This window comes from Chrysoperla carnea, chromosome 4, assembly GCF_905475395.1.
Source record: "Chrysoperla carnea chromosome 4, inChrCarn1.1, whole genome shotgun sequence".
NCBI classification, from domain to species: domain Eukaryota; kingdom Metazoa; phylum Arthropoda; class Insecta; order Neuroptera; family Chrysopidae; genus Chrysoperla; species Chrysoperla carnea.
In genome coordinates this window covers 6,583,711-6,595,440 of record NC_058340.1, presented here as the reverse complement: position 1 = coordinate 6,595,440, position 11,730 = coordinate 6,583,711, and the positions used below count along the sequence as shown (strand labels likewise).

Here is an 11,730-nt window from a genome sequence, read left to right as displayed (position 1 = left end):
TTAATGAGACTTCTAATCCACTGAGAGATTAGGGGTACTTCAAATTATTGTTAATAAAAATCACGTAATTATGCTATGCGAGATTATCGAAGCTTACTCACCATGTTGTTGATTTCTGTTAAAAATAAACTTGTAAATACTAATATCAATAAACAAATTTGAATCTATAAGTTTTTCTTCTTACCTTCTTTTTGTCTTCCTAAAAATCTCTAGGTACCATTTATGAACTTCCCCTTCAATATCTAAATCGACGTGTTTTCACTCAAAACAATAATTACATCAGGTCAAGCGATATTAAGGATGAATACTGTTGAAATGTACATACACACTGTATAATACACCATTTCATGTAGCTCTGCATATCTGTATGTTGCTCATTTACGAACTCGATCTCACTTTTTATGTCTTGAACACGCTATAAAAATTTCAGTTTGATATCTTTTTTCGTTTTTGAGTTATCGTGTACACAAACGAATGAACAGAGAGACAACCGGAAATGGACTAATTAGGTGATTTTATTTTAGGTGTTTTCTCGTCATTTATAGGCCCAATTTACTTAAATTTGTTCATTAATCTGCTCACAGTGGCTTCATTTGGAGAATTTCAATGGCCCATAATTGTACGAATTTTGCGAACTGTAGCTGCCGAACTTTCACCATTTTGATAATCATTCTTCATAATAAGAATTCGTTGTTGAGGATTGTAGCACTCCGTTTTACATAACCTCCGGCTGTCTACTAACGAACGACTTATTATTTTTTATATCAAATTATGACACTGATAATGGCATAGAATTCAAAACCAGTGTTTTTATTGAAACACTCTTTAGCTTCTATTATGCTATAAGATATAAAAATTTCAAAACTTTTCATTCAGATCTAAAATTCCATCTTTTTGTCCATAGAATATTTTAGGTTCTCTTCTTTATAAAAATAAAAAATCATAAGTGCAATTAATTTTATATAACTATATTAACGAGTTCATAAAAAAAAGAAAATACATTTACATGGACAAAAAATTAAAATGTATTTAGTAAATAATGATCAACATAATTTCAATTATAAGACTATGCATATATCATAAATTTTCCATAATATCTTCATCAATCGATCGACGAATTCTTTGAAATGAAACGAATCTCAAAAACGTGCATTAATATTATAAGAAAATCGATTTTTTATATTAGTTTGCTTTCAAATACAAAATTTAATAATTTTTAATTAATTGTTTTATCGTAAATTAATTTTAATTGATCGAATATTAATAATAAACGGGAACCTATTGATTTTACGTTATCATACAAAATTAAAAAATTTAAATACACATGCAAGTCTTTTTTTTAATTCTGCCATTTTTTAAATTCCATTCCATCCGGTGGTTTAACATCCACTTGTTTATTTCCAACTTCACCCCAATTTGTACTAAGAACCGTTCCACCCGATTCCAACTGAAATAAAATATGTAAAACGGTTTAAATATAGATTTAAGTAAATATGGATTAAAAATATAAATTTTTCAAGTATTAACTTTAAACTCGCACGTAAAACATAGCAAAGAACACTCTCCATTAAATTACTTTTCATACGAAACAAAAACAAAAATCGAAATAAGTTCATCCGTTTAGACGTTACGATGCCACAGACAGACACACACACATAGCGGTCAAACTTATAACACCTAATTTTTTGGTTAGGAGGTTTTTTGGTTAGAAAAACTAAAACGTGTACGTTTATCAGAATATCCTGAAATTGAAAAGTATTTGCCAACATGGGTCAAGCAACGTAACAAAAACGGTAAGTGGATCGATGATTAAAGAAAAGACAAAAGATTTCGCGCGAATGCTCGGTATTCATAATTTTTGAAGCAGCAATGGTTGGTTGGGAGGATTTAAAAACAGAAACGGTATAGTTTTCAAAGCAATTTGTGGAAAAAGTAACGCTGTTGATTTTAACAAATGTAGAAAATGGATTGACGTTATTTTATTTAATAATCGCGCCTCTATTACTGGAATAACCTATATTCTGACCTCTATTAATGGAACCCTCTGATGAGATAGATATTTATTTATATCTGGATATCAGATACACTAGGTAAGTGGAATAGCTCTATAAGTGAGACAAATTTGGAGATCCCTTGATGTCTCACTTAGCCAGGTTACACTGTATTAGCTATTTAAAGGGTTATAAAATTAACACTTACAAAACTCTTATTCATTGCCTTTTTAACTTCATCAGAACCCTTTCCATATATTTCTTGGAACATTTTATTTAATGCTTCCTCTCCTTCTGGGTTTTCCAATTTTTCCTCTTCTTTTATTTGTCTTTCAACAGCATTCCAATCGACTGCTTTTTTGTAAGAACTAGGATATTTTGGAACTGATGTTGTTGTATTAGTTGTCGATGCATTCAAAATTTCTATATCAATTTGAAAACTTTAGAATTTAATTATTTAAAATAATTTACTCTTAAGTTACCTTTAGGGATAGGTTTTGCCGCAACCACATCCGGATCACCTTCTAAATTTGTCCATCGAATTCCTTCTTTCTTTTTTAATTTAATTTCTATCTAAAATTTGTAAGTAATTACGTAATTTTTATCTCTATTGATTTGTATATACTAGGAGGCAGATCTGCAAAATTTTTGTCATGCGCTGGATTTTTTACATTAGTGTTAGTTAGGATTGGAAGAATCCTCCCATCTCCAAGTTTCGGGAAGACGTGAGATAAACCACCAAATCGGGAGATAGTGAAATTAATCTAATTACACCTCCGAATTTCAATACCCAAAAATGCACTTTTTTAAGGTCCGATTTCCGCATCAAAACTTAAAAATTTCACTTGCTGCTAAAATATCATGATAAAAGAAGCCTAGACGATGAGATTAAGCCCCAAAAAACCGCTCTACTGTAATTCCTTGGCCAAGAGGAAAGTTTTTACGAAAGATGATTTTTTTTTTCGAAAAATTTTCTAATTGTTTGCTAAAAAAAACTGAAGGTATGTGAACAAATTACTCAAAACTTCATCGGATATTAACTTTAATATCGAAAAAAAGTTATAAACAAATTTAAAAACAACTATTTCGTTCATTTTTTGCTCGGACCAATCTACAACACATGCAGAATTCGCTACCCATTTAAATTTTCCCGCAATTGAGAGTGCGAACAGCCGCAGCCAATCAATAGCAGGCATATTGCTTGAGGCAATCTAAAACCATGGATATAGAAATATTAAAATCTAAAACACACGAAATATTATCGTTCTATTTGAATTTCCCACAAATGAGAGCCGCAGCCAATCAAAAGTAGGCACATTGTTTCCCCCCTGAATGATACACCCCCCTCGTCTAAAGTAGGGCTTTATACTACATCCCTACTATAATTACTAGATCCGTTGTCACATTGCAACAACCCCCTTCACCGGGACACTGTCACAAATGGTCACGTTTTGTGAACCCTCCCCCCTTAAGGCATGACATCTTTTTGGACGACCCCTAGGAACAAATATCGTTTATTTAATTGTTTGACTTATCGATATGGCCAATAATGAATGAACTGAACGTGTGGCAAACTTTTTTTTATATAATAAAATAATTGTACAAACCTTTGTTGAGTAAATTCTATAATAACAATGATCTGGAACGATTTCATGAGCTAAATCCAATTCCAAACTATATTCATTTTCGGTATTTGGAAGATTTATACTCAAACTAAGAGCACGTTCACAATAATTAACTTTTAATTGTTCTTCTTCAACATTTTTTACAAGTACTGTAATCACAACATGAGTTTCTGTTTGATACCAATCGTGCTTGATTTTAGGTCGCTTCAAAAGTATTTTTAAATTTATTTAACCTTTATTTTTCTTGTATAAAAATATTAATTATATTTGTAATTCTAATACCTGAATTTGGGAATCCTTTGTTGTTGAATCTCCCATTATTAATAAAATTTATATATTTTTTTTAAATTTTATTTATTTTTCTTGAATAAAGATTGACAACATCTGATTTTAATAATGAAACTTGGAGATGACAAGTTTTTTCTAAATAATTGTAAACTGAAATGGCTATATACAATGGATAATGGAAAGACAAAGATGGACGTATGCCATATTAATAACAAATACCTACATACTAAATTGTTGGTGATTTCAGTTTTGTTGTAGATTATTTTTTAAATTTCTAGAAATTTCTTGGTAGAAAAATAGGATATTTGACATTATGAAAATTTACTTTAATTTTAATAAGTAAATTTTAGTCCACTTTTGTTGTTTATTTTCATCAATAAAATAATTTAAAAAAATCATAAACCCGATTGCGTTAAATAAAATCTAAAAAGAAAGAAAAAAGTCCAATATTTTACATAGCGACTTTAACAGTCGGGGTCCATTATTGCGAACATTTGAATCGGTCTAAATTTTATTAATGAGCCCCGACTATTAAAGTCACTATGTAAACTATTGGACTTGTTTCTTTCTTTTCAGATTTTATTTAACGCCGGTTTTTTGGATTTCTCTAAATATTTAATTTATGTTAGACTTTTTAATATACCGGCACTAAAAAAAACCCTATTATTATACTAGATCAGAGCCCGATCTTGCTATTTAACCACTTCGGGTGAAAATAATATTTGCCGCCCTTACATATACAGGGTTTTTTTAATGTTAAAATATGCTTGAAACTTGATAAATAAATTTACTTCAATCGAAAAATATTAGTTTCAAAGGGACACATCTTATACCGACATCGACATCGAATTCGATCTAAGTTTTCAGGTTCTATTAAAAGCCTACTAATTAGATTCATAACTGACAAACATTATATGAACGCTTTAAATTAGAAAGTTGTTCTTTATAAATACGAAAACATTTTTAGAGTTACTCACAGGGCATGATAACCTGAACAAGTTCCAACATCAGATTGGAAAAAGACAATCTCCCGCGTGTGACAGATGCGGAGAAAATTCAGAAGAAATGTTAATTCTGTTAAGAAATAAAATTTATGTGATTCGATTTAATTCAAAGATTTATTTTATTAATAAAATTATATAAAAAAATATTTTACAAAAATTTAATTAACAAAATATTCTTGAGAAAAATTTCCAATTTTTAAATGAACAATCAGTGATCTTAATTCGTTCTTGCCTCTTGAACATTTTATACTGCCTTTAATTACTTCATCTAAAATAAAACACCTTAATTAAAATCAAAAATTTAAAAATGAACCACACATCTCTCAAAATAAAACTATATCGATCGAAAAGTCACCGAGTTATTGATGTCACTATGTCAATTTTTGTCACATAAGTCATTCCCCCTAACTTCCTCTCTAGTAGCCTCTTCAGGGCAGAAATCGTAATTGATCAGTATTTTTCCACGCTTCTAAATATTAAGACGTTCAGCAAAATCAGAAAAAAATCTTTTCAGGAACGTTCGAAACTTTAAACTCTTTCACAAGATGACATCGAAACATACAGGTTTTTATTTAAGAAATGTGTGCCAATAAATATTAAAATATATTCAACTACCTTTCTTAACAGGTATTGGATCACGTAAATAGAAAATCGTTTGTTTCCAATGTGTTGGTGTAGAATCAGGTCCTGTTGAAAATGTAAAATCTTCCGACATTGACGTAAAGTACGTATCAAAATAACCAACAATTGACGTCAAATGACCATCATTTAACGCTTTCAATTCTATTAATGATTCAAAATTAACTGCATTTTTAGTACAAGTATACAAATCTAGATCTAAAATTGTGGCCGATGTTGTTATAATGTTATCACTAGGAACTATTTCCACACTTGCTTCGGCTATGGTGTCACCAATCATTGAGGTCATTTTGAAACCATAAACATCGTTCCAAAAACCGATTAGTTCTTTATGGCGATCTAAAAATATTAACAAATTTGACACTATTAATAAGAGGCTTTTATTCACTAAGAATCAATCGGTTGGATAAAAGTTTCTAATGATTATCATGATACGTAGATAACAAACTGCTTAAACTTGTATACAAAAATGTTTGTATGCAAAGTCGCGATACCATTCATTCTATGCAAACAGTGTTTTTTTAAATACAGTGGAACTTGGCTAAGTGGGACCTGGATAAGTGAGAAACCTCCATAACTGGAACTCATGCAGAGGTCCCAATTCTGGCCTCTATTAATGGAACCCTCCGTAAATGAGATAGATATTTATTTATACCTGAACATCTGAGACACTGAATACCTCCATAAGTGAGACAAATTGGCGAGTCCCTTGATGTCTCACATAACCATGTTCCACTGTAATACTATTTCGGTGTAAATCAGATACTAACGTAACGTATAAACCAATTTTTCAAATTTAGGACAAAAATCCATTGTTTGTTTTCACTTGTTTAACTTATTTAAAGTTCAGGCACTTCTTTAAACAGATTTGTGTTAATAATTACCTAAATCGCAACATCCTGTTAACAATAATGTACATCTATTAGGTAAAAGTATTCCTCCTGGTGATAAATGTTTATCACGCGCGTAGATAAAACTATCCAACATTCCTTCAAACAACAAAAAGTATCCCATCCATTCGGATACAATTATATCTACGTGCATATATGGTAACTTAATATTTTCAATTTCACCATGAATTAATTGCACTTTATCATAGAATCCATTTTCTCTAAAAGAAAGTTCAAGTTTATATAATTTCGATATTAACGTGGTCAACATTTAGTCTATTCGAAGGAATAAGATTTCTGAAAACTATTTCAATATTTTGGAAACCGCTCTATTGTTAAAAATTTAAATTTTGACTATTTATTCGATTAATATCTATATTCATCTATCGACTAAAGAAATTTTCTGGATTTTTTCATTTTGAATAATCCAAACCAGAGATATAGTGCTCACCGCCGGACACCTTTTTTTGGAAGACCTACAGAAGATCGTCTACAAGAGCAGTACTATGTCAAATTTTTGAAATCGGACAACGGGATCTTAAATTAAAGAAATGTTCTATATGTATACGTTTTTTTAAATTTATTTAAAATAAATTCTTCCCAAAAAAAACTCGTGTTTGTTTGCGCTCGCAACTGGATCGTGGAAAAAAGAGTCTCCATGTCAATAGTCAATGCTTGGAACAAACTTTCATTTTTGCTGTTTTAAAAGGTATCGATTATTATGGTAAATGTTTCAATTTCTGGTATAAACCCCCGTTTCCTCGTCCTTCAGAGAAATTTCATTTAATAATAACAATTTTGCTAGAATAGAATAGAATAGAATAGAAGTTAATTTAGATTTCTCTATAAATCGTGTTTCTAGTTCTAGAAAGTACAATTTTGTCTTACTTTTTACCTTATAATATCCATGGCTTGGTAAATAATTGCAGATTGATCAACTCCAATAACATGTTTAGCTCCCGCTTGTGCACTAAACATTGATAAGATTCCAGTGCCGCACCCTAAATCCAATACTAATTTATCGGAAAATGATTTACTGTTATTTAAAATTGCTGATCTGTATGTTTCAGTTCTAACTTTATCCTAAAATTCGTATAGCCATAGAAACAAATATTATTTTTAGTATATTGAAGCCAGTGACCCCTTTTAATAGCGAATTTAAATCCTACGTTACATTAAAGATTTTCGTGCGTATTTGTACTTTATTTTCAACTTTGATGATGAATTTTGTTATTATAGACGAAAAATAAGAATACAATTTTTCAAAATCTGCTTTGGTTTTCAATATTTTAAAAATATAAAGATATCGATAAATTTTATTCTTACTTTTCGTCTTATATTGTCAAGTTATAACATAATTCACCATCAAAATTACAATATATATTTTTTGAAATTTGTGTCCCCACTACCGTACTCATACATCCTTAATTAGTCGGGCACAACTGCTTTTGCAGAAATCTATGAAAACATATCATCCATCTACCGTTTTACCATAAAACAACCAATGTCAAATATGCCTAATTTTGAAATCATTTATTTATTTAAATAATCGGGCAAACCCCCTAAAATTTTTAGGATTGATTTAGCTCTTAGTCCAACTTCATGTAAAAAAATCTCTTTATTTAAAATTGCCTTGGTGCTTAGACATCCTTAAACAGGCCCTGCATATTAACTCTTAATATATTTAGTTTAGTTTCTAACTCAAATCGGCTACAAAAAACGCCATGGCTTCTAAATTATTTTAATTTTTGGATAAAATTTTACCGTTAACATTTGATGATGTATACCAAAATGTGCGTATGATGTAAAATATGATTCATTTTCAATATTTTTTGAATATTCATTGTTTAATTGAGTATTTTCAACTAAATTCCGAGTTACTTCTTGCATTTTCTTTATATCCTCCATAGCTCTGTTTATAATTTCTTTTTGTTGTTCAATCTAAATTGATAAATTAGTTTAAATTTTACACTTATAACTAGCTGTCTCCCGTGAAATAATATCTGAGTTTCCCCTTCAGATTACTAAGTGAAAAAATCACCTAATTTATACTTATGAAAATACTGAACTTTTTTAGGAAAAGCTTATTAAAATGTCAAGTGAAAACAAATCCGGCTCATATTTCCATTTTCATTTTCAATATAAAATTATTATACAGTGAAACTTGGTTAAGTGGGGCCTGGATAAATGAGAAAAACCTCCAAAACTGGAAACCATGCTGATTGGGACCACTTTGGAAATGAATTACCTTTATTAGTGGGGCGAAGCAAATCTCTATATCTGGAAATCGTTCTTTCGATTTTATCGTCATAAGTTACCACTATAACTGTGACACCGAGTGAATTTTATATGCATTAACCTCTGTAACTGAAAACTGAAATAACAACGTTTTTGTTTGATTACTTACTTATTCTTATTCTACTGGCCAATTCCGCACTTAACTAATTTTGAGCCTCATTGGCCATCAGTTTTAGTTTTGCTTTACTATCATACGGATGTTTATTTGAAAAATGCCGAAACGAAGGATGAAATCTGAATGTTATCAGTACGTGAAAAAGTGAAGTTAATATCCGTTTATGAAAGTGGGAAGACACACGATGAAGTCTGTGTTGAATTTAATGTGACAAAATCTACTCTTGAAGGACAAGGAAAACTAAAACGTGTTCGTTTATCAAAATATCCTGAACTTGAACAGTGTTTGCTAACATGGGCCAAGCAACTTCGTAACAAAAACATTCTCGGTATTCATAATTTTAGTAGCGCCAATGGTTGATTGGAAGGGTTAAAAAAAAGAAACCGTATAGTTTACAAAGAAATTTGTGGAGAAAGTAACGCCATTGATATTAACTTTAGCCAATAGATTGAAAACCTACCAGTTCTTCTGCGTAATCCTTCTTTTATATGATATTTTTAACGCAAAAGAAGCGGGTATGTACCTGATAAAACTTTCACCTTCAATGATGAGTCCTGTCATGACGGAAAACTTAGTAAAGAGTGCGTTACAGTTTACGTACTTCTGGGTACTATACGTTATTTTATTTAATAATCGCACCTCTATAACTTAAATAACCTGTATTCTGACGTCTAGTAATGGAACCCTCTGTAAATGAGACAGATATTTATTTATACCTGGATATCTAAGACACTGGGTTAAGTGGAATATCTCAGTAAGTAAGTAAGACAAATTTGCAGATACTTTGATGTCTCACTTAACCAGGTTTCACTGTATAATGTACTATCATTTATCACTCAAGAAATCGTAATTATGATTGATAGCATATTGTTAAAAAATTTCAGTCAATAAATCGCAGTTATTCATTGATTACATATTATTAAAATTGATCATTCAAAGTACCTGTGCAAAGTATGATTGTAATGTTTCGGCAACTCGTGTCTCCTTATTATTTTCAAATGTAGCATCGTTTTTCTGACAATTTTCAATCCAATCTTCAAAATCAAACATTAACCATTGATCACTAATAACAGGTTTTAAATATTCATCATCTAGCCAAAGAGGTTGATCACATTCTAATAAAGTTTTACTCGAAATTTGATGTTTTCGAATGTAATTAATTAATTTTATATATGAATATATATCTTTCATATTATGCTTTTTTGTAAAGGAATATAAATCAAATTTATGACCTGTGGAGCAATGATTTAAGGCATTCATTATCTGAGAATATTCTTCATTACAAAATAGACATATTGATGGTTCCATTCCATCGGCAGGTTCCATTTCATCCCAGCCATCTGAATCGGAATCGTCTGAGTTATTACAATTTCTTACATGATCATTCGATTTTTCATTTTGTAAATTTGCAGTTACTTCTAAATCTAATAATAATAGGAATATTTAAATAAATAAAAAAATGTTTTATTTTATAAAGGTTTATTTTATTTATGTACCTGAATTTACGTTCATTATTGTAACTCTATTTATTTTGTTTATAAATTGAACTTAACACATTTCGAAAATATCACATGTGGTTTTTAGTTTTTCATATTTCTGATTGACTGCAGATTGAGCGCACGCATCGCATACACATGGGGTGCGTTCCGCTATATCCTAGCAGTACTGTACAGTGCTCTTACTGGAGAGAAATTCGTTCCGCGAAATAGACTTCCAGTACACTTCCAAAGTACTTAATGACGTCAAAAAACGTCATGATGTCATGAATCACCGCCATTTTACTAGTGCGAGTACTGGCATTGTAGAGGTAAGATACTTTCAGTGCATTAAATATCATATAAGGGGGAGGGAGTGTCCCAACAAATCTCACTAAATCTTACTTAAGGGGGGGAGGTCTACATTGTATAAAAAAGGTTCACGTAATTTATGGATGTCCTCTTATTAATATATATAAATTGTTCATCACAATTAGCCTTTTTCCTCTGAAGATTAAAAAAAGATCCTTTAGATGGCAGGATATATTTGTATCCCCTAGTGTTGCCATCTAGCGGATCTTTTTTTAATCTTACTACAAGTTTTTTTTTCTATGAACTATCCATTTTTTCTACTATTGGTGCCCCCCGAATAATTTGATACTATAGGGACGCCTGTGTGTTCTTGGGTGGAACAGTAGTTTAACCTTGATAATTTTCTAGAAACATAAACAAAAGTGAACCAGCGAACTTCACACGACCTTCATGTTCGCATGACGCTTTACACTCCCGCTTAGAAAATATATATTCGGAGTTCTGATGGATATCACATTCAAAACTTAAAAAAGAAACTTGAACTAGTTACCTAGAACGATATTTGAATACGGAACCACGCTCAAAAATTTATTATTCCTAGAATTTCCTCCCTTTCAAGTGGTTTAAATATATATCAAGAAGTATTTATTAACAAGACTATCTATTAACAAAAATTGTATTTATCAATAGACTGTCAGATAGTGACAGAAAAAATGAGAGCGGTCGCGGAACCCCCACCAGGAACAAAGTGAGGTCAAGTTCGTAAATGAGCAACATAGGTCAATTGGGTCTTGGGTCTCCGTGGGACCCATTTTGTAAACCATTAGAGATAGAACAAAAGTTTAAACGTAAATGTTCCTTATAAAAAAATAAACAACTTTTGTTTGAAACATTTTTTCGTTAACATCACTGTTTATCCGTGAGAGCGCTAATTATGCGCAAATTGTATAGTATGTATGTTATGGCTATATCAGTTATATATGTGTGACATGTATGTATGTGCAATGCGACAGAGTAATCAACACTGTCTCTACATGGTATTTGAACAATTAACTCAGTCAATTGTTTGTTTTCCCTTGTTTAATTAATAATT

The 11,730-nt window shown here is 30.7% G+C and overlaps 2 protein-coding genes across 2 annotated transcripts; both read right to left on the bottom strand.

The window, feature by feature from the left end:
- Window positions 1-1,202: 1,202 nt before the first annotated feature.
- LOC123297970 (protein SGT1 homolog) lies at window positions 1,203-4,036 on the bottom strand. Its single transcript, XM_044879814.1, has 5 exons — window positions 3,899-4,036; window positions 3,599-3,820; window positions 2,474-2,564; window positions 2,200-2,414; window positions 1,203-1,447 (listed from the first exon to the last, which is right to left on the bottom strand). Exons 1-5 carry the CDS (start codon window positions 3,932-3,934, stop codon window positions 1,340-1,342), a joined length of 672 nt encoding a protein of 223 aa, XP_044735749.1. The 5' UTR covers window positions 3,935-4,036; the 3' UTR covers window positions 1,203-1,339.
- Window positions 4,037-5,093: 1,057 nt separating this feature from the next.
- On the bottom strand, window positions 5,094-10,454 carry LOC123297739 (protein arginine N-methyltransferase 1; the record flags this gene model as incomplete). The annotated part of the gene is made up of 7 exons (XM_044879500.1): window positions 10,347-10,454; window positions 9,793-10,274; window positions 8,202-8,378; window positions 7,333-7,520; window positions 6,432-6,658; window positions 5,524-5,886; window positions 5,094-5,176 (listed from the first exon to the last, which is right to left on the bottom strand). Coding segments are annotated over exons 1-7 (1,536 nt in total), but the record flags the coding sequence as incomplete, so codon positions are not given.
- Between the last annotated feature and the right edge of the window lie 1,276 nt (window positions 10,455-11,730).

Bases quoted from the DNA above. Each gene is read 5' to 3' on its own strand.
- LOC123297970 (XM_044879814.1), bottom strand. From the start codon at position 3,934: ATGGGAGATTCAACAACAAAGGATTCCCAAATTCAG. The intron at 2,415-2,473 runs GTAACTTAAGAG...AAATTGATATAG, and splicing joins GGCAAAACCTATCCCTAAAG to AAATTTTGAATGCATCGACA. The intron at 1,448-2,199 runs GTAAGTGTTAAT...ATTTTATTTCAG, and splicing joins AGGCAATGAATAAGAGTTTT to TTGGAATCGGGTGGAACGGT.